General features: G+C 44.2%; 1 protein-coding gene across 2 annotated transcripts in view; it reads left to right on the top strand.

Moving 5' to 3' along the window:
• pld1a (phospholipase D1a) overlaps nucleotides 1–24,060 on the top strand; it is a 28,481-nt gene extending 4,421 nt beyond the window's left edge. For both annotated transcript variants that reach the window (XM_084482005.1, XM_084482004.1), the window contains exons 2-26: nucleotides 4,168–4,383; nucleotides 4,978–5,147; nucleotides 5,582–5,724; nucleotides 6,873–6,984; nucleotides 7,240–7,305; nucleotides 7,635–7,693; nucleotides 7,928–8,020; nucleotides 8,360–8,512; nucleotides 8,911–9,060; nucleotides 9,498–9,581; nucleotides 11,830–11,911; nucleotides 12,261–12,371; nucleotides 12,911–13,096; nucleotides 13,262–13,442; nucleotides 14,003–14,131; nucleotides 14,971–15,089; nucleotides 16,667–16,780; nucleotides 17,270–17,380; nucleotides 17,643–17,731; nucleotides 18,409–18,522; nucleotides 18,920–18,969; nucleotides 19,632–19,766; nucleotides 20,228–20,381; nucleotides 20,846–20,963; nucleotides 21,296–24,060. In XM_084482005.1, the coding sequence (XP_084338131.1) occupies nucleotides 4,203–4,383; nucleotides 4,978–5,147; nucleotides 5,582–5,724; nucleotides 6,873–6,984; nucleotides 7,240–7,305; nucleotides 7,635–7,693; nucleotides 7,928–8,020; nucleotides 8,360–8,512; nucleotides 8,911–9,060; nucleotides 9,498–9,581; nucleotides 11,830–11,911; nucleotides 12,261–12,371; nucleotides 12,911–13,096; nucleotides 13,262–13,442; nucleotides 14,003–14,131; nucleotides 14,971–15,089; nucleotides 16,667–16,780; nucleotides 17,270–17,380; nucleotides 17,643–17,731; nucleotides 18,409–18,522; nucleotides 18,920–18,969; nucleotides 19,632–19,766; nucleotides 20,228–20,381; nucleotides 20,846–20,963; nucleotides 21,296–21,520 (3,129 nt within the window). In that variant the 5' untranslated portion in view covers nucleotides 4,168–4,202 and the 3' untranslated portion in view covers nucleotides 21,521–24,060. The remainder of the gene's footprint in view (nucleotides 1–4,167; nucleotides 4,384–4,977; nucleotides 5,148–5,581; nucleotides 5,725–6,872; nucleotides 6,985–7,239; nucleotides 7,306–7,634; nucleotides 7,694–7,927; nucleotides 8,021–8,359; nucleotides 8,513–8,910; nucleotides 9,061–9,497; nucleotides 9,582–11,829; nucleotides 11,912–12,260; nucleotides 12,372–12,910; nucleotides 13,097–13,261; nucleotides 13,443–14,002; nucleotides 14,132–14,970; nucleotides 15,090–16,666; nucleotides 16,781–17,269; nucleotides 17,381–17,642; nucleotides 17,732–18,408; nucleotides 18,523–18,919; nucleotides 18,970–19,631; nucleotides 19,767–20,227; nucleotides 20,382–20,845; nucleotides 20,964–21,295) is intronic.
• Nucleotides 24,061–26,034: the final 1,974 nt, after the last annotated feature.

Raw genomic sequence — 26,034 nt, 5'->3', positions numbered from 1 at the left:
CTTATTATTGATGCGATTCAACATTCATTGTAGACTGCTGCTTCTTTATAAGTTGACTTGTGTTGTTGTGTGGTAATGTATGGCTTCTTTACTTTAGTGGTCTGGAAAATAAATGGTAGTTCTCTTCTTAGTTTATTCCCACCCAGAGGGGCAGAGTCTCCTTAGTACAATGATTCCTTGTTACAGGCCGTCAAACCCCACTCTGCTGATGATGACGACTGCTGCCTTGTCTCGCTCTCTTGTTTCTCCTCCTGCCAAGCTCCAACTCGCTGTAGTTGTGGTGTGAAGGATTTCATGAGAGAGAGAGAGAGAGAGAGAGAGAGAGAGAGAGAGAGAGAGAGAGAGAGAGAGAGAGAGAGAGAGAGAGAGAGAGAGAGAGAGAGAGAGAGAGAGAGAGAGAGAGAGAGAGAGAGAGAGAGAGAGAGAGAGAGAGAGAGAGAGAGAGAGAGAGAGAGAGAGAGAGAGAGGTCACAGAACTCTCGCTCTCTCTCCCTCTCCAGTCCTCCCTCTATCTACTCTATCTGTGGGTACCATCTGTACCATGAGATGCCTGGCACCGAGTGCATTGTACACGCTAACACTATGAACGTGATTTCTGTTAAGTGTCTGTTAGGTTGTAGGTGGGTTACATGTTCCTTGAGTGTGTGTGTGTGTGTGAGAGAGAGAGATAGATATCTCAACATTATGTTGTCTATCATTCAGTGCAGTTCTCACAACCTTGGTGCAAATGTCGCCTGTGCTGTTGATCGTCTAGAAATAGATGCCACATTTCACATGTTTTCTCTGACTGAAAACACAACATTACATCGGCTGCCCTGTGACTCTTTGCTTCAGCTGCTTTTTTAATGTTTGAGCAATGAGCCAATTTAGATTTCAGACCGCTACCGTCCTATCTCTGATCAATTGGGGCAATCCATCTTCCAATTTTTCTCTTGAGGGATACAACGCGTTGGCCGTGCCAGCCTGTTGTGAGGGAGCAGAGAGTAAGGGTCATTGGAGTTGTTTCACTCTTGACACCTCAAATCTTATCTACTGCAGTTTTAAAATATTTATTATACTCTCTCTCTTTTACAATTCTCAAATCTTATCTAAAGCAGTTTCAAACTATTTATTCTGTTCTCTTTCTTTTACAACTTTCCAATCGTATCTACAGCAGGTTTCAATAAACTTTTCTACTCTCTTTCTTTACAACTCTCAAATCTAATCTGCAGCACCATTAAACTAACCATGTGTGGCTGTGAATAGGTCTTTGTCATCTCACCTCAATGGATTCCAAATTAAGGATATTTAGAGCATGTGGAATTCTATTTATCTGCCATCTCACACGCGGTTTGCAGAAGGATGCAACCATCAATACTGTGGCTGCTGACACGCTTGCAGAAAGGGTTTTATCCTCTGCCAAGAATAAACAACAATGATCAATATCAACCCCCTGGCACCAATGACTTTATAATGAGTGTAATAATTTAAACCTTTACCAAGCTTTATATATCAATTTGTCTTTAATTATTTGTTTTTGAATCAATCCCTGGTTCCTGTTTCCAAATATCTCCCATTATGTAGTGACTGGCTCAAAGGCCCTCTACTGGTTAGACAATATTACATTTGGTACAGCTTGTGGTTTAAAAGAGCTTATCATTTTCATACTAAACTATGTATTTCTTGTGGGGTTAACTATAACACATGGTATCTTTTTCGTCAATCGATTAAACAACATTTCCATTATGTTGCCGTGTAGAGGGGCGAAGAGAGAGCTCTGCCACACTTTAGTTTTTTACCAACGACCAGAATAATGGCAATATCAAAACAACATGACAAGGACACAGAGGACAGGAAACAGGAAGTGCTCTGTCATACTGTAGGGGAGATAACAAACACTTGTGCCAAGTGCTAATTCCCATCATTTCAGTTTCACTCCCTAATTGTATGTATCAACAGAACACACACACACACACACACACACACACATATACACACACACACACACACACTTAACCTGTGGCTGAAAGCGCCATGCCTGAGTCTGCAGATGGTTGTGGGTATTCTTAGAAGCAAGAACTGAATGGTCATAAATACCACAGCATACATAGCACAAGGAAGTGTGTGCGTGTCCTATATATCATTATCCTAGGAACGTTTTACCCTTTTTGCAAAAACAATATATATATTCTGAATAAGAAAATAAGTAAACATTCCTGGGTTGATCGATTTCTGTCAATAACATTTAAGTAATTTAAACTTTTTTACAATTTAGTATTTGTTTGAAGTGTGAGTTTCAGTGACCTCACACACATGGGCTCATAGTGCCAGACTAGACTTCCTGCTTGGTTAAGTAGCTATAGGAGCTAATGTTGTGTCAATGTGGTTAGGGTTAACCACATTGACACACAAAGTGACAAAATGTTGTTGTCACTCGGGTCCCACTGTGGCCGAGCTGGAACCCGTGACCAAAAAAACGTGAATAAACCAAACTGCGTTCAATGTTGAACATTTATCAAGGACAAGCACATAACACGGATACACAATAGAGGAGATCAAACTTAAGGTCAAAGAAACCCGCTCTGTTCCACCTGACTTCCCCGTCAACCACAAACAATGGAAACCCAACCAACCTTATACAGCCACTTCCCTGTCCCACACCTGAGACCGGTGACATAGAACACCCAAACCTCCAATATCAAAGACCAATGTAGAATGCACGTGTGTAATATTACCTCACACAGATAATATTTAAATATTAGGCTTAAGCAGCATTTATAACTATGCCACATGTGTGGCATAGTTACATGCCAAGCTACAAGAGCATGTTTGTTGTGTCTTGTCTAAAAGTGTGTGTGTGTGTGTGTGTGTGTGTGTGTGTGTGTGTGTGTGTGTGTGTGTGTGTGTGTGTGTGTGTGTGTGTGTGTGTGTGTGTGTGTGTGTGTGTGTGTGTGTGTGTGTGTGTGTGTGTGTGTGTGCGCAGTGCAGTGCATATGCGTCAGCTCACAGTGGTCGTGTTTTTACCTGCCTCAAAACTCTTTGAGGCTGTCAGGCGTCATGTTTAAATCATGTGTTTCTCTGTAAACCGTTCATGCACATCACCTGCGGTGCCTGTGTCCCCTCCAGCCTGTGTAAGTGTGAGTGTGATTATCCAGTCTGTGAGGACAGCCCAATGCCTGAAGTGAATCCCCTGACTACACATGAATAACACAAATATTTTTAAGCTGTTTCAACAGAAACAAAAGAGAAAGAGTCAGAAAACTAAACAAAAAAAATAAAAAATAAATTATCTATTTGTGAGACCATTTAAAGAATTCCATTGAATTTTTTCAATTTCCTCTTTTCCTGTCGTACATGGAGAGTCCAGCAGACAAGTAAGGCAGCAGGAAAGTTCCTGAACATTGGGCAGAGCTATGAAATAGGCACGTCGGTGTTAATATTGTTCAGAAAGGGTGGTTTACATCGTACAAGTACCTTACCATAGTGGGCAGGGGCTTATTGGAATGATGGTTTTCACTGTTTCTACAAATCAGTCATTGTTAATGATGCTTTAAACCAACTAACTGTATTATCTGCATTCAATTAAAAACAATATTAATAAAAATCTATTCAGGATTCTCTTTTGCTTTCACTTTCTTTATACTCTCTTTCTAGCGCCATAACTCTCGCCTCCTCTCCATCTCACAGACACAGAGACACAATCTCACTCCCTCTACAGAGACTCCAGACTCTGTGATGCCATTGCGATTGTTATCCTACTTTTTACAGGAGGTTGATATTGTCAGATAAAACAAAGAATTTTATCACCTGGTTCCTCATAAAATGATCCTCTAGGGAAAGATTAGTTGTAAAGATAACCAGTACTATCCCTACAAGTTACTTGCAGGAAACACTTCCATAATCGCAGGAGACGCAAATGTACCAAGTCGCGTACATGCAGAGACCCATTAGTATTATTTACTATTTAGTTGTGAATTCTACAGTGAATTAATATACATGTCATCAAGGCAAGGTAAGGGTCTGTTTGGTTGAATGTGAGACCTTAGCCACTATACTATGATGCTTCAGACCAGTGTACAAAACTAAAGTTCGTCCCAACATTTTTATCATATTCTCCCAATTTTTCACCTATGCTAATTACATGACATTTGTTGATTGTTCATCTCCGTCTCTCACCTCCCTGTCCAGGGGATCCCTGCTCTGGGGACTGCTAATTGCTGAGCATGCTGGGTAATGAAGCACAAACCTCAAGCCATCTCAACCTGGTGAATTCTGAAGTTTCTGCCCTTGACGCCCCGGACGGACGACGCAAGATCAAGATGGCAGAGCACGTGGAGAGCCTGGACATGAGGGAGCTCGACATGGGAGAGGGGGAGGAGATTGACTTTGATGGGAACTGCTTGGGTATGTTTTCTCTATTATTCTTTGTAGGTAAAGTCAGACCTTGGATTAACCCGCTAGTGCGCTAACCAAGTGTGTGTGTGTGTGTGTGTGTGTGTGTGTGTGTGTGTGTGTGTGTGTGTGTGTGTGTGTGTGTGTGTGTGTGTGTGTGTGTGTGTGTGTGTGTGTGTGTGTGTGTGTGTGTGTGTGTGTGTGTGTAAAAACGGAAAAGGCTAGTTTCTAAATTGAGGTTGCTTGTACCTCTAATGCCATCCAAACTATAATTATATCACTGGAGGTTGTGGATGCAGATATTAATCTTGGGTTAACCATACTGGTAAAAACCCAAGATTCTCATTCTTCCTTTTCATTTCCATTCCCATTTCCACGCATTTATGAGGCTTTTATCCAAAGCGACTTACAATTACAAGTACATTTGGCAGAAGAAACAACAATATATCGCTGTCGGTACAGTAAAGATGTTCATAGAAACTATTGTCAAGCACTTTGCTAGGTTAAATGCTAGGTTAACCCATTATCCCGGTGTACAACAAAGATTGCTAGGATAAGACGCTGCACAATGCTAAGCACTGCCCTTCCTCCTCGTCTCTTCGCCAGTCGACTGCCGCATCCCGTTCTCGGCCGTGTACAAGACGGTGGGCTTCAAGGAGGCCAGCGCCACCGTCTACCTGCCCGCCATCGCCATCACCGCCAGCATCCTGGAGGTGGAGCGCAACACCTCCGCCCAGGACCGCTTCAACCTCTCCCACCAGCGCAGCGTCAACAAGGTCAGGGTCAGGGCAGCCCCGGTGGCTCACTGGCCTTTCACTCCCACCCAGACACCCTGGAGCCGGTGGCAGACTTACAAAAGAAGCTGACGTTCTTGTCGGCCCTGACACCGAAAAAGTTCTTAGGGGCCAACTTTTTTTCAGACTCGAAAGAGGTTTCAGTTACAACATTGAAAGGAGGATCAAAGTGTGGACGAATGTTTTGTAATGGGAAGCCATAGACAAAACATATGGTAGATAGTTCACTCACCCTTGCTACACCCCGGGTGAGGGAGGCGTCTAGTTACATCACGGCAGATAGTCAAAGTGTCCTAACCGCTCACACAGACACTGATTTGCTTGTGGTGAGACTGTTATGTCACAGAAGTATGATATTGTGTGTGTGTGTGTGTGTGTGTGTGTGTGTGTGTGTGTGTGTGTGTGTGTGTGTGTAGTCCCAGCCAGCGGTGTTTAAGATAGAGCTGAGGCACGGGGAGTTCACCTGGGTGGTGAGGAGGAAGGAGAAGCACTTTATGGAGCTCCACCGAGAACTGCTGCGCTACAAGACCTTCATGAGGATACCACTGCCCTCACGCAGGTACACAAACACACAGACGGACCGCACAAACACACAAACAGACCACACAAGCTGTTTGGTTTGTTGCCGTTTTTGTCTTTTCTATTCTTTTGTCTGCAGTGCCATGCAGCTGTGTTCCGTTTTAAAGTGCAGCTGCCATTGCATGCCAATATGTGGCTGGCTTTTCACAGTTAATTTCTTTACACCGTGCAACGATAAAGAAGACGATTGTTGCTCCAGATCTCCGTCAGTTCTCCGTCACCACCGCCCACTCCCGCTCTGACATCAAACCGCCTCCTCCTCCTCCTCCTCTTTTTGAAAATGTCTTTATGAGATATTGCATCTGGGATAGACGGGTCTTCTAAATGCAAAGTAGCCCAGGACATTTGTAGAATAAAATAGGATTTAGTAGAGGGAGCCCCGATCGTAGTATTACAGGGTGTTGAAACACTGTTATTCTTAAAAGAGAGAAAATGTACTAGTGAATGAGGTAGCAAGGAGGAAGCAAAATGATAAGGCTTTGAGCAAGAGGTCAGTGTCATTGTTGTTGCTAAATAAAGCAAAGCTACACAGGAATTTTTCATTACAGCATACGCACACACACACGCACGCACGCACGCACGCACACGCACACACACACAGAAATAACAACGCCTTCTTTCCTCTCCCTGTGGATGGCTCCTGGCAACCGAGGATAATGGCTACTGTCTGCTCTCTATATTTACACGGGCTCCCTTCGCCTCTGCTCCCCCTCACCCCGCACCCCCAGCACCCCCAGCACGGTTACACTTCCCTATTCCACGCTCTCTCCTCCCCAGCCTTGGTATTAATGAGCAGCCCCGGCTCTGGTGTGTGTTGAGGCAGAGCAAAGGAAGTGTTTCTGAGGGTTTGACGTGAGTGACAGCAGCCGCCGACTCACACCCACACACGCCCACACCACGGCGAGGTGGATGGATGATATGGTAGCTGCTGCCTCGGCCCCTAGCCAAGTTTCATCCTCTCATCGAGCGTTCATGCTTTTAATCTCGTTGTACTGGTGTATAGTGACAATAAAAGGCATTCTGTTAAAGGATGCACTACAGGCAAGCCTGTGTATGACACGCTTGGCTCAACACTAATCACATTTCACACTCTCTCTGTTTCTCTCTTCCTCTACCTCCCCCATTTAGCCACACCGTGAGGAGGAAGAGTGTGAGGAAGAGTGAGGTGAGGGAGATGCCCTCCCTGCCCAGGGGTGGGGGTGATGAGCTGGCCCGGGACGAGCAGGTCTCCAGCAGGAGGGTAGGTGACACCCCCTCTCCCGTGTCCAGACTTGTCACGTCCTCCATTGTGTGAGACACATTCCTGGGACTCACTTCCATGCCAACATGGCACCTACTTCCATGCCAACCCCTAAGGACCTCTTAGTCATGTGCCCCTAGTGTGTTTGTGTGTGGTGTGTTTCTCAGGCCGTGTCCTATCTTGTTTGGAGAGATAATGTCATGTTTGTTTGCTACAGAATTCTTGTATAATTTTATTGTGTTAACTGCTCTACAGAAACAACTGGAGGACTACATCAACAAACTGCTCCGAATGGCCTTGTACCGCAAATACCACCACACTGTACGTAGGATTCTAACTGTCAGAAATATTTTTACTGTTGGGAATTTAAAACATGTTCTATTGTTAAAATCCTTTACACATGTTCAAAGTGTTCCTCCTACATCCTCCAAACGTACTGATTAAATCTTGTACGTGTTGCACTTGTCACTGTATCCTTATTTGATCTAGTTTAACACGTTTATTGTATGTGTTACACTGATACTGACTCATGACACTAAGGAGTGGCCAAGTTTCAACTAGTGTCCAAGTATCCATTGTAAAGGTATCCTGTTGCTTTACCGCAGAGAGTATGTGATTTCTTAGATTGCTTTCTTTTTGTGTTTTCTCAGATGGAGTTCATAGATGTGAGCCAGATGTCCTTTATCCATGACCTGGGGCCGAAAGGACTGTAAGAGTCTTTTATATAACAGTCCACGTGTGAAAACACAGACTCTCATCCCACTAGACAGCCAAGAGTGCTTCCTGTCTCTGTTTTTCTGGTAACAATAGTGTAACTAACAAGAAAATCTGAAAAGAGACCTAGCTCCCTCTCGTTTTGTTTAACTGTGTGTGTGTGTGTGTGTGTGTGTGTGTGTGTGTGTGTGTGTCTGTGTCTGTGTCTGTGTGTGTGTGTGTGTTCCAGGGAAGGGATGGTGTACAAGCGTTCGGGGGGACATCGGATCCCTGGCATGAACTGCTGTGGGCACAGCAAGGCCTGCTACCGCTGGTCTAAACGGTGGGCCCTACGGCCGACAGCCCTTCTGTCTGTCCATCTGTCTGTCCTTCACTCTCTCTGTCTGTCTAAGTGGAATTCATTCATCACGTCACCCTGTATTGAGTGTGCGTGGGTGATGGCTGGTGTAAGCAGCCTCACCTGGCCGGAGTCAGTCTGATCGGACTCTGAGATCAGGGAGATCTCTGACATGTCGTGAGGTAACACCTGCTTTGCCTGCTAAACTTCTGCCATCGATGCAGTAAACTGGGTAAAACATCTACCTGGGTCCTGGTTGTTGGAGGAGCACAGAAAAGCCACCTAGGTAAGCCACCTTACCTGTGATGTTTTTTCTGCCTCCAGTTGGCTGGTGGTGAAGGACTCTTGTCTTCTGTACATGAAGCCGGACTCTGGAGCGATCTCATTCGTCCTCCTGGTGGACAAGGAGTTCAGCATCAAGATGGATTCCAAAGAGACGGAAACCAAACATGGAGTCCGCATCGACAACCTGTCCAGGTGTGTGTGTGTGTGTGTGTGTGTTTTTGTGTGTGTGTGTGTGTATAAGTGTATAAGTGTGTACGAACGTGCTTGCGTGCGTGTACTTATATGGGACTTCTTTCTCTTAAAGGTAGATCATTGTAGATTCTAAGTCCTTTTCTCGTTACTATTGTCTGATAGCTTGGGAACCAGACAAATCTGTTAACTTGCCTGACCCATATAGGGGGGGGTGGGGTGCGATGGCAACTGCAGAATCTGCGACTTATGAGGGCCAAGCCTGTGCTGACGTGTGTGTGTGTGTGTGTGTGTGTGTGTGTGTGTGTGTGTGTGTGTGTGTGTGTGTGTGTGTGTGTGTGTGTGTGTGTGTGTGTGTGTGTGTGTGTGTGTGTGCATGCGTGCGCACGTGTGTGTGTCAGGTCTCTGGTGCTGAAGTGCAGCAGCTTCCGGCACGCCCGCTGGTGGGGTCAGAGCATCGAGAGCTTCGTGAGGGCCCACGGGAAAGCCTTCCTCCGAGAGCACCGCTTCGGTTCCTTCGCACAGGAGGAGGAGAACATCCCCGCCAAATGGTAGGGAGAGACCTGTCTGTTGTTGTGCGATTAACACAGAGACATGTGAAGACGTTGCTCCAAAAGGGTACAAATAACAGAGCTCTTAAATAGTTGGTTTGTATATTTGAGTATATATGATAACTGTGTATGATAGTGCGTTTTTTTAAGGCAGGATCTGCTCTGTTTGGTCACATTTTCTCTGTCTCTCTGACTATCTCTCTCTCTCTCTCCCGCCATGCCATTTTGGTTCCTTACGTCAGTTACTTTGTCACTGTAACTGAAACATCAGAGGGCATTTCCTGTTAATATATCACTATTTTCACTCTAAGATTCATTCGATACAAACACACAACTAGGCATGCTATCATTATTATTATTATTATTATTATTATTATTATTATTATGGAGTACATACACATATGCTGCATTTTGATTGGTTGCTCTGACTTGGCCAGGTACGTGAACGGGAGGAATTACATGGAGGACGTGGCAGATGCGCTGGAGGAAGCCCAAGAAGAGATCTTTATCACGGACTGGTGGTGAGTACACGCCCCTCACTGTCATTATGAACACACCTGGAAGTGGGTAGGGGTGTAAGCTGAACGCTACTTTGTTTGATATCCCCAATATCAACAGCATCCTTCAGCAAGATATATTTTGTTTATACATGCTGCTTCTTAATTACCTGAATGCGAACTACCAATAAGTTGCTCGAAAACAAAGGTTTCTGCTAATTATGTAATAGTGGTGGTATTGGAATTGGTGAAGAACAATGACATTTACATTTAGGGCATTTAGCAGACTCTTTTATCCAAAGCGACTTACAATAAGTACATTTGTCGAAGATGGAGAAACAATATATTGCTATACAGTAAAGATATTCATAGAAACAAGTGCCAAGCACTTACAATTGCTAGTTTAACCCATTCCTCGTACACAACAAAGATAGTTAGGATAAGACACAATTCTAGGTACTATTTTTAAGTGCCAGGATAAGAATAAGTAGCAAAATAACATTTATTGTATTAAATTCAGTATTCATGTCAAATATTTTAAATATGTAACTTAAACATTGTTTTTACTCTGCAGTTAGGACTGAAACCGGGTTTCTATATCTGCCTAATGTCAACCAAGCTTATTGGTTGTTTGGTAGCCATCCCCAATGGCTGCCAATTTAACTCCTACTAAAATGCCTCAATCGAGAACTGGCAGAATAATACAGTAGGAATACAGACTGGTGTTGGTTACCACCCCCAAACCCCCCACACACGCACACATTTGTTGACAAAGATTGGTATCCAGGCCCTCTCCTACCAAGCTCCAAACACTTCCCACTCATGTTGCACTTGTACACAAAGCATGACATATATTAAAAAAACAAAAACATTTTATGCTCACATGTAACATGTAGTACACAGCTAACATGTTGCTGTAGCACAGTGCTAGCATGTAACATGTAGCTGTAGCACACTGCTAACATGTAACATGTAGCTGCCTGTAGCCCATCACTTATGTGTAACATGTAGCTGTAGTTCACTGCTCGCTGTAATAGGGAGCATATCTTTGGCCCGAGGATCCTATATCCCCAGGGTCTTATGTTCCTCAGTGTAAAATTCTGTTACCACAAATAACTCACAAATTTCACACGTTTCCTGCTTTCATGTTTTGTTTTTATTGGAACAAGTCTTCAAAGCGGCTGAACACAATAGAACCAATGGTTATGATTATATTTGATTTTGAGGAGATCGGGCTAATTTGGCAGTCTGGTGGCCATGTTGTTACAGGTGATGGGTTTTGTGACAAATGTGTACAAGGGGTTTCATGACCAGGGGTTTTCAACATGATCATATTACGTAACCGCTAAATGATGGTTGGTGATTTTACCAATGTCTGTTAATTGTCGTTACAACTTAATAGTAAATAAATAGTCATTACTATTTCACAGTAATGTATTAAAAGTTACTATATTAACTTTCAACAATGTGTTGGCGTAATGCGATTTTTGGATGGAAAGAAATGTAAAATGCACCTCGATCAGCATTCAAAGGCACTCCTCTCATTGGCTTTTCAAACTCTGTCCACTCCTCCTCTCTTTAGAAATGTAACAATTACCCCTGGACAGGCTCATAAAGAGGCAAAAACCTGCTGCCTATTACCAGTTCTTCAACTGTGTACACAATGAAATGGCATGTATTGAAATTTTGATTCCTCTTTCACAGCCTTCACTCAACCCTCCCTCATACAACATGACCCTCAGGTCCTGAAATGAAGTCCATGATACATTGCAGCCGGTTCAAGAGGGATTCTCTCCCCTGCCAGTGAAACCAGAGCCAGGATAGTTAGTGGTCATTCAGAGAGCACCATGGTGACTACATGACATGGCTACCAGCACAGACATGTCTACGGAGGGAGTCTGGGGTGGCACATGCCTCCTCGTAAAATTGTATTTGCCACCCTGAGTGCTACCCCTACAAAATGTTGCATATAAATAAAGGATAACACCACTGGCACTGGCAGACCACTGTATTACCAGGCACATAGACTAGAACCCAGCAGTCCTACTATGTTTTAGCAGAACTTGTGGGGAGCGGCAGCGTTTACAGACACTTTTTTTTACAGTTAAGTGATTTGTTTTAGCACAAGGGCCCCTCTGTGCTGTGTTTTGTGGTCCAACTCACACGTTCTCTATTGTAAACTCTCACAAAACTGTGTGAGAGCATTTGACACCAATGTACCTTTCTCTCTCTTTTCTTTCTCTCTCTCGCCCTCTCTGGGTCTCTCATCCAGGCTGAGTCCAGAGATCTTCCTGAAGAGGCCAGTGGTGGAGGGCAACAGGTGGCGGCTGGACTGCACCCTGAAACGCAAGGCAGTAAGTCAGCCACTCAAACAGGAACAGCCCGCTTTGTTTATACAGTTCCTCAAATCAACCGATCAATAATTTAAATAAAGTGTTCTTTATGTACATCGTTGACACAAGAATACCGGGTTTTAACACGTTTAACGTTTAACAGCGAGGACGATACACATGCCTCCAGTAACCAAATAAAACATATAAATAACATACAAAATCTAATGAACTCAAATGTGGTTCATGTATTTCAACCCTAAATCTGTCACGCTTGAGCAACACACAAAATACACCTCCTACATGAAGCAACATGCACAGTGGAACGAGAAGACAGCAGTATTCACGTCCTCTCTCACCCCGTTCCCCATAGCAACAGGGAGTGCGGATATTTGTGATGCTCTACAAGGAGGTGGAGCTCGCCCTCGGCATCAACTCTGGCTACAGCAAAAGGACCCTGCTGCACCTGCACCCCAACATCAAGGTGCCACCGGGGGCTATTATGGGATAGCAGGGTTAGGGGGTTAGGAGTGTGGGGATGTCTTCAGAGGTGGAGGAAAGTGTCCGCTAAAGCAGTAGTTCCTAAAAACAACACCAATATTTTGTCTAGAAAGATAAGCAATACATTGTCATTACCAGGTGAAAAAAATAAATAAATCATAACCTTTTCTCGAGGTATATCGATAATCAATACACCAAGTATTACTTAGTATACGTGATATATTGAGTAAAACTAGTGTCAGCTAAAGGGGGAATTTGTATTCCCCCTGTATTTAGGAAACATGTTATGCTAATTTAGTCATCACCCACATTGAACATGATGATTGAGAATTCCACAGCAGAACAACTGAATCTGTGTGTGTGTGTGTGCATGCGTGTGTGTGTGCGTGTGTGTGTGCGTGTGTGTGTGTGTGTGTGCATGCGTGTGTGCATGCATGTGTTAATGTGCAGTAATAATAATAAACTCAGAAGAGCCGTGTAAGTAGCCCTGGTCTGTGTGTGTGTGTGTGTGTTCCCGGTCAGGTGATGCGCCACCCCGACCACGTCTCTTCCTCCGTCTACCTGTGGGCGCACCATGAGAAACTGGTCATCATCGACCAATCGGTGGCCTTCGTCGGCGGGATCGACCTGGCGTACGGTCGCTGGGACGACCGGGAGCATCGGCTCACGGACGTGGGGAGTGTGACGCACTCTGTGGCCCTGGAGCAGGTTGGACGCACGCACACACGCATGCACGCACGCACGCACACACACACACGCACAAACACTTTTTTTATCATCAGGGTGTCAAGGTTGTCACTGATGAAGCCAATATGACGAGGGATGAGCAATCAAAAAGGGATTTGTCCTTCCCTCTTCTCCCTCTCCCCCCAGGCCAGCTCGGCCAAAGCCGTCTCCCGTAGCAACGGATGCGGGGCGGAGCCCTGCGAGGCCAACGAGCTGCCCAAGCTGAAGGGGATTGGTCGAAACCGGCGGACCCGCTTCAACCTCTCCCGACGTCTGCACAAACACGCCCTGCAGCCGGCCGACAGCGTCAGCAGCCTGGACAGCACAGGTGTGTGTGTGTGTGTGTTGTGTGTTACGTGATTTCACCGGCGGCCATGTTGCCCCTCTGTCTGCCTCCCCGCCTCACTGCTAGGGACATGGATACCGAAACCCGGTGCTCAACGGGCCCTGGGGCTGAATTAATACACACCGTAGTATGCATAAGCTCCGACTTACGTGGAGCTGCAGAAGGGAGCTGAGAAATGAAGGGAATATCTTTTATTTTCATCATTCCCCATCCCCATCATAAAAAGATGAGTTTAATTTAATTTAATTTAATTGATTGATACGATTAGATAGTACAAATTCAATATTACTTTGTAAATGTTAGTGCCCCGGGTATCAATGGTTGTACTGATGGTGTGACCCTAAACCTTTTTATTATTATTTCTAAACCGTAGTATGAATAACACATAACACAATTATTATTTTGATACAAATTATGTGTGTGTGTGTGTGTGTGTGTGTGTGTGTGTGTGTGTGTGTGTGTGTGTGTGTGTGTGTGTGTGTGTGTGTGTGTGTGTGTGTGTGTGTGTGTGTGTGTGTACATGTGTGCACATGTGTGCACAGCCAGTGGCTCACTGCACAGCCTGAAGACGGACGTGGGAGAGTTGATGGGGAACACGCGCTTCTGGCATGGGAAGGACTACTGCAACTTTGTCTACAAGGACTGGATCCAGCTGGAGAAACCGTTTGATGGTGCGGCGCTCAGGCACGCAATCACGCACGCACACACATATGTGAACAGCTGATGATCCATCGCAGGTTGATGTCGTTGAATGTTATGGTTGGATTTGGCACTGCTTCAACTGACCAAGTGTATACACTGCATGTATACACTGGTTATGAGAGTGGCCATGTAAACTTGGCCATTCTTGCTCAGTATGTTAAGTCTGGATGTAATTAACATACTGTCACCAATAACAATACTGACAATTACGAATAGAAAATAAACAGAGCGATAGAGTGAGAGTGTCAGACAGAAAGAGAGTGAGGGAGAAAGAGAGACACCCATAGCAACGCAGCTGGAAAATTGACGTTCTCAAACACACACACCAGTCTTTTATGACATAACAGAAAATCTGTTGGCGTTGGTGTGTCGCTCTAACACTACTTCTATGACCCCTAAGACATAGCACAAATACAGCATTCAGAGTGAATGTTGTGAATGTTTCTGTTATGTTTTAAAAGACTGGGGTGTGTATTTGAGCAGATTTGCCAGCTGTGTTGCTATGGGTGTCTCTCGCTCCCTCGCTCTCTTTCTGCCTGTCACTCTCACTCTATCTCTCTGTTGATTTTCTATTCGTAATTGTGTTTGATTTCCATTTTTACAATGTGTAATATTGGACATTTTGACGCCATCTACCGATGATCATATTACACATTTGGGCCATACAGTGGTTGATAAATCTGTGCATCAGTACATGTTTTCACTTATGTAAATGCAACTATTCTCATCATATATCTCTTTCTTTCTCTGTCTTTCTGTGTGTGTGTGTGTGTGTGTGTGTGTGTGTGTGTGTGTGTGTGTCTCTCAGACTTCATTGACCGCTACACCACTCCCAGGATGCCCTGGCATGACATCGCCTCGGTCGTCCACGGCAACGCAGCGAGGGACGTGGCAAGACACTTCATTCAGCGCTGGAACTTCACTAAGGTACACATACAGTTCCTCATTGGTACAAGAACTTTCATGTGGGAAATCAGCGCAATGCTTTGGAAAAATGACCTTTTACGTGCAAATGTGCACAAAGCAAACAAAATTATGCATGTTTTTGTGCACACACAAAACATATAGGGAAATAATGTGTGCATATGTGAACATGTGAATGTGTGGCATTGCAATTTCACGTGCCTTTATTCCACTTTTCCACCGACAGTACCAGCTCAACTCGCCACGACTTAGTGTGGCACGACTTGGTTTGGTTCCAGGCATGTCGCGTTTCCATCTAAAAAATTACCTATTCAATGTGGGCGGGTCGTAGAAAAGAACCTCTCCAACGTGGGCGGGTCGTCATTAGGTTTTAATCCCGGGGGACGGGATTCCCGGGAAATCTGATCGAGACTATTTCCTGATTCCCGGGAAAGGTTATGATGGGAAATAAAAAACAGCGAAAAGCTGATCCGTGTCCCCCTCGGGAGTGGGTCTGTGATTGTTCTTGTTTTCCATTACCTGAGACGACATAATCCATATATATATATGTATATATGCAGACAAAACTCAACTAGTTATGCTCACACACGCCGACAATAAAACAAATTAGTTACTAACATGCTTCCAATTCAAACCATTGTGCTTTTGGATGTAACTCATTGGTCGTTTGGTCTCGGAAAGTACAGAGCTTTCTTTACTCAAGAAACAAGTCTTAAGGCAAATGTTTATGTATTTGAGATCTGAGACGTTTGAGTGGAGAATAGTCCAGGCCAACCATGGTAGGTTGGAGTGCAATGCAGTTTAGTGTAGCACTTAATCCTTTAAGAGACAAGAGATTTCGTCCAAATGTATTACACAACAGGAAAAACGCACATACAGCTACAATTCACTTTGTAACCTGCAAGTTGACGTAATGACTCAACAAGAATTTCAGCATTCAGTGTTCACAAAATGTTAATAATACAATTCTGTGTACCAATGAGAACGTCCACGCCTAAGCGTTTATGACTTCCTTGGCCTTCCATAGAACTGACACACACACACACACACACACACACACACACACACACACACACACACACACACACACACACACACACACACACACACACACACACACACACACACTCAGGACACTCAGACACACACTCGAGACGCTCAGACACACTGTTTAAGCTGTTGAAAGCCCTGTGGCTCTCTCATTCAAACAACATTACGAAACGCAGTGTAAGATCATGGAACTTTCCACTTAGTCATAGTTTCTTTCATTAGTCTCTTTCCTCTTATTCTCTGCCTTTCACTATTCATCTCTCTTATTCTCTTGCCTTTTTCTGTATGGGAAATGTACATATATAATGCCAAAGCATCTAAGATGAGATGCAAAAATCCAAAAGTTAAATGGGGAAGAGTAAAATACTGTACGATACCAATGTAGAAACGTACCTTCAGTGAAAAGTACGGTTAAGTTCAAGCTATCTTTGTCTCTCTCTCTTACGCTTACTTTTCCCTCTTTTTCTAACTCAAATTTTTAACGCTCTCGTCCCTCTCCTTCCTACTTTGTATCTCTTTCTCTCCTTCAGATCATGAAGCCCAAGTATCGATCTCTCTCCTACCCCTACCTGCTGCCCAAGTCCCACTCCTGCGGCAACAACCTGCGCTACCAGGTTCCAGACTGCTTCAACACCAAAGTGCAGGTGAGCGAACCTGCCCATCGTTTCAGTAGTCTCTCTGCCACTTTTGCACACACAATGGGATAGGGGGAAGGAGAGTGGAGTAGTTCTAGGGTGTTGGACTCCCAGCTGAAAGGTGGTGTAGTCACCATATCTTGTGAAGAAAAAGCATGTGGTTGCATGGGCCAACTCATCGTCTGCGCAATCGTCCGAGCGCATGCTAACGTGCTAATGCTAGCAAGGCTAATGTGGGAAACATCAGGTGCTAAAACTCTTAAGTAACCACATGACCTCCAATACCTGTGGGTTCTTCTGGGACAGAAAGGTAGCAAACGGGTTAAGGTGGAGACGAACGAGTGGGCGAAGGGTAAAAGGTGAGATAGGTCGGACGCCACTTGGGAGTAACTGAGCGAGTGACTTAGATTTACCCAAAATGTTCTCATCTCATCTGCTCTAGTGTACCCTCATCTACTCTACTTCTCTCCTCTAATCTCCTCCTCGTGTATAATGCAGGTGCTGCGATCGGCGGCTGACTGGTCGGCAGGGATCAAGTACCACGAGGAGTCCATTCACAACGCCTACGTTCAGGTCATCGCCAAGAGCAAACACTACATTTACATAGAGGTAGGTCGTCTGCTGAGACTTGAACTTTGGTGAAACGTTGCTATAAGCACTTTAGAAATCATTTGGGAAATATAAGTGCTGTATGAATAGAGCGTCGTCCATAATTGTATTAAATGTTAATATTCCTTGCGGGAAGAGAAGAGCGTCAACATTTAAAAGGAATGAAAACGCAGTGAAGACAATGACCTTTTTGGTGGGTGGTGTTGGTGGTCACGTGTCTTGTTTCTGACCTTTGGTCCCGGTCTTCGGTCTGTTGATAAAGAACCAGTTCTTCATAAGCTGCGCAGACAACCGCACGGTGTACAACAAGATCGGCGACGCCATCATCGAGAGGATCCTCCGAGCACACAAGTACGCCGGTTTCCTGTTCCTGAAAGCCATCCGGCATACACACACACACACACACACACACACACACACACACACACACACACGAACACACACGAACACACACACACACACACACACACACACACACACACACACACACACACACACACACACACACACACACACACACACACACACACACACACACACACATAAGTATTTGTGTTTGATCAAGGATCAGGTGCAGTTTGTCTAGTGCACATGTGTGTTTGTACACTTTTTCCACACATGCATAACCTAGATCTTAGGGTACCACACAGTATGTGTATGTCTCATTTTATCATGTATGTGCTCAACACCTTTCATGTGTTTATACATCATGTAATAATAATACATTTCTTTTTTTTTCCCATGATGCACAAAGACACTTGAAAATATTTTGAGCAAACTATGTGGCTACGGTCGAGTAGTCAATAGAATGACGTCCTTTCTTCATTCCTTAGCACTTTTCCTCGACCTTGATGGGAAATGCCATGAGGTCAAGGAAATATGTGAAGGACAAATCATAAGGACTTGGATACTATTAAACTGCAGCCTTCACCATATATGTGTGTGTGTGTGTGTGTGTGTGTGTGTGTGTGTGTGTGTGTGTGTGTGTGTGTGTGTGTGTGTGTGTGTGTGTGTGTGTGTGTGTGTAGGGAGGGTAAGAGGTACCGTGTGTATGTGGTGACACCGCTGCTCCCTGGGTTCGAGGGGGACATCACCACTGGGGGAGGAAACGCTCTGCAGGCTGTCATGCATTTCAACTACAGGTGAGCTACACCCTCACACCCTCTGAAGGCCAGGGGGATGGAGAGGATCCTCTGTGTTTCAATGGATGTCATCCCTATAATCTCGCTAACTATTATTAAAAGATGAACAATGATTACATTTATTGTCACATTTTTTGTATTCAAGTAAAATTCATACCAAATCTGCTATCATTGTATTCATAATAAGAATAAGAAAAGCACAGAAAAAGTATATGTTTCGATGATTCTACTGAATTATCTCAATAAGGGATAATAGTTAATAGTAGTTAATAGTTAATTGCTCATCTATAAGATATTCAGAATTGGATTAGTATTAATCCTGTTCTATTCTATCCTATTGAATTGACATATTCTTGTTATTATGGAGCTCAAATGTTCTGTTCTGCTATCCCGTAAGGACTATGATCCGAGGGGAATACTCCATCATATCTCAGCTGAAGAAGGAGAGTAAGTACAAAAGGACAGAGAGAGTGGCTTGAGCGAGTTTTATGTATAAATGGTTGATGTGCATTCACATCTGTTCTTTTCACTTTCCTTCTCCCATCCCTCTTTCGTTCTTTCTCTCACCTCCGCCATCTTTCTCCTCTCGCTGCTCCTTCGTCTCCTCGCTCCCCTCCACACCTTCTCTCCCTTCCTCTGTCTCGCTTTTTTTCCTTCTCTCTCTCCTACCTTCTCCCTCTCGCATCTCCTTCTCTCGTAATTCTCCTCTCCTCTCAGTCTTAATCCCCAATCTTCCCCTCCTCTCCTCCCTTCTCCTCCTCCCCTTCACTTCATCCCTCTCTCCCCTCTGCTCCTCCTCCTCTCCCTCTCCCCTTTCTCTTTTGTTGTATTGTTCTGGTTGCTGTCCGTCTGTATTCATGTGTTGTCTTGCCATCCCTGCTGCTGACTAATGGTGTCTCCGTAAGGGACTAACCTCACGCCCAGGCGTCCTTATCTCACAACAGGAGGCCTGGGATGAGATGAATGGGCCTATATTGGCCAGGCTAATGACGTGTTAAGGACAGCCCAGATAACCTGATTATATGATCTCCTGCTCCTCCTCCTCCTCCTCCTCCTGCTCCTCCTGCTCCTCCTGCTCCTCCTGCTCCTCCTCCTCCTCCTCCTCCTAGTGGACGACCAGTGGATGAACTACATCATGTTTGGTGGCCTGCGGACCCACGCCGAGCTGGAGGAACACCTGGTCACCGAGCTCATCTACGTCCACAGCAAGATGCTGATCGCCGACGACAACACCGTCATCATCGGTACGTCTTCCTCTCCTCGTCCGTCTCTCTGTCTGTTTGTTTGCCTGCCTTTCTTTGTCTGTCTTCTCACGTCAGTTTTCTGCAGTTAAAAATAATAATGTTTACCCTGACTAGAAAGGAATCAATATTCACTTTGACTTTCAAAATCCCTTTTACGTTCATTATTCTCTCATTTTATTTCTCTCTATGACTATGATTTATCCCACCTAATCTATATAGTATAGTCTAACCCTGTAGTGCCCCCTGCTGTAATATTTATGAATTAATCGTTCACACAATGCAGTTGATGGTTTGTTCGTTCACAAAATCTTGTATTCTATGGATAGTGACCTAGCTCCGTGTGTGTGTGTGTGTGTGTGTGTGTGTGTGTGTGTGTGTGTGTGTGTGTGTGTGTGTGTGTGTGTGTGTGTGTGTGTGTGTGTGTGTGTGTGTGTGTGTGTGTGTGTGTGTGCGCCCTCAAGGCTCGGCCAACATTAACGACAGGAGCATGCTGGGAAAGCGGGACAGCGAGGTGGCGGTGATCATCCAGGACTCAGAGACGGTCGCTGCGGTGATGGACGAGAAGGAGTACCAGGCTGGACCCTATGCCCTGCAGCTCCGCCTGGAGTGCTTCCGGTGTGTGTCCCTGGGGGGAGGAGTGCAATTTCATAGCTGCAATTTGTTCGATTATTTACAAAGTTGGATTTAATTCTGTTATGAAGTTGGATCTCATGTCAGGGCAGAGAGGATACGTGTTTTGCATTACACAAACTGTCTTTCTACAGCTTTAAAGCCTGACGCATCATCCATCTAAACGAGTTCCACTTGTGGAGAAGATTAGTGCCGTTTTTTATTGAGCGATTGAATGATTGAGTATCCTATGTAATTATAGGGTATTATAAAAGTTTGAAAGATTTGTCTTCTGTCTCTCTCTTTCTCTGGCTCTCTCTCTCTCTGTCTGTCTCTCTCTGTGTCTCTCCTCCCCTCTGTCTCTCTATTATTGTCTTCCCCTCCTTCTCCTTTCTCTCTGTCTGCATCATATGTCTCTCTTGGTTCCTGTCTGTCTGTCTGCCTAACTGTCCCCTGGTCAACCATCACAGCACCATCCTTGGGGGTCACAGCGATGGCACCATCGACCTGTCTGACCCCGTCAGCGATCGCTTCTACAAGGACGTGTGGATGGCCACCGCTGGCCGCAACGCCACCATCTACGAGAAGGTAGGGATTACTGTGGCCGATCTGAATAGAGTTGCACAATGCACACCGGAAGTAAACCGTAGTAGCGCACTCTTTTTGTCCATCCTCTTTCCAACCTGTACATGTGTCATGGCCAATGATGTCATCATGATTCACACAAGAGACTGTAGGGGTCTTCTGTTTTTAAATTGATTGCAAAATTAAATTGCAACCCTTTCATACATTGGCATTTTAAAGTGATTTATTCTTTTGTTTGTGTGTGTGTGTGTGTGTGTGTGTGTGTGTGTGTGTGTGTGTGTGTGTGTGTGTGTGTGTGTGTGTGTGTGTGTGTGTGTGTGTGTGTGTGTGTGCAGGTGTTCCGGTGCCTGCCCACCTCCCTGGTGCGGAACATGTCTGAGCTGGAGCAGTACCAGGTGAAGGCGGGCCTGGCCCAGACCGACGCCACCCGCGCTCGGGAAGAGCTCCGCAAGATCCGTGGCTTCCTGGTCCAGTTCCCGCTGGACTTCCTGTCGGAGGAGAATCTCATGCCCTCAGTGGGTACCAAGGAGGCCATGGTTCCCACGGAGATCTGGACCTAAAGCGGTCGGAGATAGACCCCTGCTCACCCCTCCTACAAAAAAAAAAAACAGTACCAACCTTTCTTGTCCAACCTTAACGTCCATTATGATGAATCTCCTTGTAGAAGACACATCTACTAGATGAAGAGCTCAGACGATCCCTTCTTCCTCTTCTGGGATTTGGGGGTTTGAACCAACCAGCCAACCGACCAATCCCAAGGAGTCAACTTAATTTCGTTCCAAGTTCGAGATCCCAGTGATCTTAATTGATCGGTAAGGGACAAAAGGGTCAATTGGCCCCAAGTGCTTTGGAGAAGCCATCCATGCACTTTAAGAGAGGCTTGACGACGCTCGGATCTTAGACGATGAAAAAACAAGGACCAGTAAAGTTGTTGGATCTCAAAAGGTTTTGCCGAATCACTGCCATGCCACGAAGGTCAGCCGAGGATGCATTGCTTTGAGGAATGAGGAAATTCATTCTTTTGGTGGAAAATAATTCTGACCGAACTGTGGCTTTGACTAATGAACTGGTTAGGTGTTAGTCATCTAAATTATACCTGAAGCAAGCAGGATTTTTCTAAGGGACCAATAGCATCGCTCATGTCTTTCAACCGGCTCATCTTGAACCAGATGCAGAGACCTGCCTCTAGTACCCATACGAGGACTGTCACCTCATCAAATGTTGTTGAATGAAGTATTCTCCCACAGAGGTGCAATGCACGTGATTGAGTGAGTTCAATGGGGGTTGTTTCTGTATGTTGTGTATGAGCTTACCAAATAATATTTTGTTTTCTACAAATATTTTCTACTATTGATGTTATTTTGTGTCTTCTCTTGAGTATGAAAGATAACTATTTCCCCATTGGCCCTGTGGATATTTGAAGAAAACATAAAATCTTCCAAAGTAGGCCAACACTCTTTCAAGTAAGATTACAAGCATGTAGTAGGCTACTGTTTATATCTTCTCTTGTAACTCTGTACTGTTCTCTGATCACATTCTTGTAATAACTATTTAAAAGTTACACCATCTTTAGAATGTTGAACATTATTTTGTGACAAGGATTACAATTAAGGTTCTGCTGCACACACACACACACACACACACACACACACACACACACACACACACACACACACACACACACACACACACGCACGCACACGCACGCACGCACGCACACGCACACACACACACACACACTTTTCAAATCAGAAGCGCCTCTGGCTTGAGGATGACTTGGCCATGTCATCTCCATTTCATCTCCATCATGTCATCTCCATTTCAGATTGTTCAAACTCACTTCACACTTTCTTTAACTCTGTTTAACTTTATAAGTTCAACCGCTGTTATGAAGGATGTACGTCTGAATGAATCAATCAATCGAGTCTTTTGTTTTTTATTGGTATAGTTTCGCATGTGTCCAGCAGATGTCGCTACTGTCATGTATAGTTGGTTAGAAATACACCGTCCACCGATGCCTTTCGCGTAGTATATTGATAGCTTTTGTGTTTAAAAGTGAGTTAAAATGCAACTTAAGCTAACCAATACTTCCACATACCCTACATATGAAAGAAACAATTATAGTGAGATCGATGGGTTTTCCCATGCATTGAGATTTACTTTTAAAATCCATTATTAAAAAGTATATTCTTATTTCATTGAGTGGCCCGCAACACATTGATTCGCTCTCTCTTTCACCGATGACAACAAACGGACAACGGGACCGTCCTGTCTGGGAATAGCCCATCCTCTCCGTTCACACTGAACCAAAACATGGGCGGGATGAAGGATTGTTTAATTATGAAAAGTTCATTATGAAGTAGGCCTACGCCAGAAATACACCCAAAAACTCTAATCGAACATATGATCTAAGTCTCAACTACTCTTTTGGCGCTTTGCCTTGTATGTTAGAAAGGATGGAAAGCCAGTTGAATCCTTATTGTATATTAAGTATGTTAATTAAATTGAACCTGTATTAGATACCGGTCTATGTGCGTGACACCCACATTAAAGCTCAATTGGCCACGCAGTCCCCAAAAAAATTCTGTTATCAAGAAATTCAAGGGAAAACCACACCTATGCAATTCTTAAGAAGAAGTTGAACTAGTTCTTTATCACTTTGTTTTCATTTGTATTCGTTGGCTTGGACTGATTTTCAACCAGTAGGGATTTTGTTGGTGCATTATTTATGATTGAACATGTCTTTTATTGAAGGAAACGGCAAACATAGCCTTATTTTATGAAACAGAGGAATACTTTGGAATATATATTTTTTAAGGCAGAATTGGGTCTAAATTCAAGATTGGCTCTATTTGCTCATGCCCCATATGGCTGGGGATTATCTGTGACTGCTCGTTGTAACTGGGACATTTAGTCTTTTTGATGTGTGGTCAGAATATGCTAACACAGACGGTTATTATCTATGTTTTTCCTCTCTTCCGTATGTAACATATTTCTATTGGCTCAAGTATGAAGGTTGGAATTTTGTTTTGTAGGCCTACAGTTGGAATAATTAAAAATTCTGTTTGTAAAGCATAATTTAAATACATAATAAACATGTCTGATTTGTTTATTATTTGTTTGTCATTATTTTCTTTGTTGATTTAGAAACTGTAATATTTGTTGATATTGTCTATCAGTTAATCTGAGTATTTCTGAGTATTTAATCAACTGTTTTTTTTAATCAACCTGGACATCCTATGTGACAATGTGACCATTACAAAGCTATTTTCCTTTCTTAGCATGTGATAAACAAAATGATTGAAATGAGGTACAGGAGTTTGGGAGTATGTGTGGAATATTTCTGGTTTAGGTATAGCCTCACCTGACCTGAGTCAGACTGATTGGATTCTGTGGCTGGGTAAGGCTGCACAGGTCTGTTGCACATTGATTGCTCAATGTGCACATTGTTATGGCCTGTTCAGATCACTGGGAATTATGGGGAAAACATTTCCGTGACATTGGAAAATTCTCATGAACTACACCTCATGATGCTTTGATGATTCTCCTTCCTGCCTAGCCAGCACCAGGCAAATCCACAACAGCACGGTAGGAGCCTATCGCCGGCAGTGCGGCAACCCTGTGCGGCTAGCATCCCCTGGGACCAGCAGCCCAGGTCCAGCCTGCCTGCCTGCCTGCCTGCGTGTGTGTGTGTGTGTGTGTGTGCTAGCACAGCCTTTTGATAAACAACTTGTGGCTATAGTTGTTTACCTGTAGTTAGAAGTATTGATCTCAGTCGTCGACTCATTAGTGGCTGGGCTGGCAACTTCAGACCGTCGACTAGAGTCTTTTGGTACACCAGCAAGCTGAGGTATGGATCCTTCCTTTCTGCTTTGGCTTTATCCAGTATCATCGTGGCTGTCTGGACTGCCCATTCTGCAAGACATGCATATGAGGGGCTCGAAGTGATGTTGTTAAACTCCCATGCTTCTGGAATTCGCTTTAGCTGTAGCAAGAACCATTCTCACTGACAACTCTCAGGGATACCTTGTCTGACGAATCTGTGATAATCTTTTGATCTCAAAGTACTCGAAATCTAGAAATCTACAACTACCATAATATTTTCTATCAGACATGAACAAATCTGTACCAACGACTTGCCATGGCCTCTCAGGAATGGGATGTGGGATCATTGGTTCTTTTGTGTTTGAGCTGCGGCGCTCTATCATATGGAACATCTCTCCACAATGGCTTCTATATATGCATTCATGCCAGGCCACAAATAGAATGTCTCCAGCTCTTTGTTTGCTCTCATGTGTCCTATGTGAATGCGTCTTGGTATCTCTTCTCGTAGTGTGTGTGTGTGTGTGTGTGTGTGTGTGACGATGCACTTCTCACGAGTGCTGCTGCAAGGGATTTCCTCCTATCGTTTTGAGAGGCTTGAGGTCAGATTCGATGACTACATGGCGACTATGCACATTGCACAGGAGTGAGGTGCCGTCGTACCTGACATCGGCCAGTCGCAGGCTCGCGATGGCTGTCCTGTAGCCTGGATGCCCGGGTCAGAAACCTTAACGGGCTTGTTGGCTAGGGCCAGCTGAACTTGTCTGTCTTGGCTGTCTGGTTTGAATTCTGTCAATTATTTATGCAGTCTAATTATAGTCTGAGTCAGTGATATTAGAAGGACACTACAAACAAACATTAGCTATGTTACAAACAAACACATTAACCTTTGGTAATAGCAATTCATGATTAAATCATGATGCTAAATGCAGTACAATGCCATTTATACCTTGATATCAATGTAGTCGCTTATGGGACCTCTGTAGTTTTATTGCTACAAAACCTTTATTGCCCTGGCCTTACCTATAGTAGGTTTTCAGGAGTTGGTGTCTCTTTTCATACAAGAAACATTTGGCCAGCGTCCAATGTCTTCTGCGAAGAAATTCAGTGAGAACTACATTGATGCAATTCCGAAGAAGCCTTCTTTGTTTAAGAAGTTGCTGATGTTGCTGATGATTAATTAAAATTCTTTATTGACACATTCGCGTTCAAGTGTACATCAGGTCAAAAGGGTGAGACAAAAATCCCATGG

Source organism: Micromesistius poutassou (assembly GCF_964030765.1).
Source record: "Micromesistius poutassou genome assembly, chromosome: 17".
Taxonomy (NCBI): Eukaryota; Metazoa; Chordata; class Actinopteri; order Gadiformes; family Gadidae; genus Micromesistius; species Micromesistius poutassou.
This window is presented reverse-complemented; position numbering and strand designations above follow the sequence as displayed.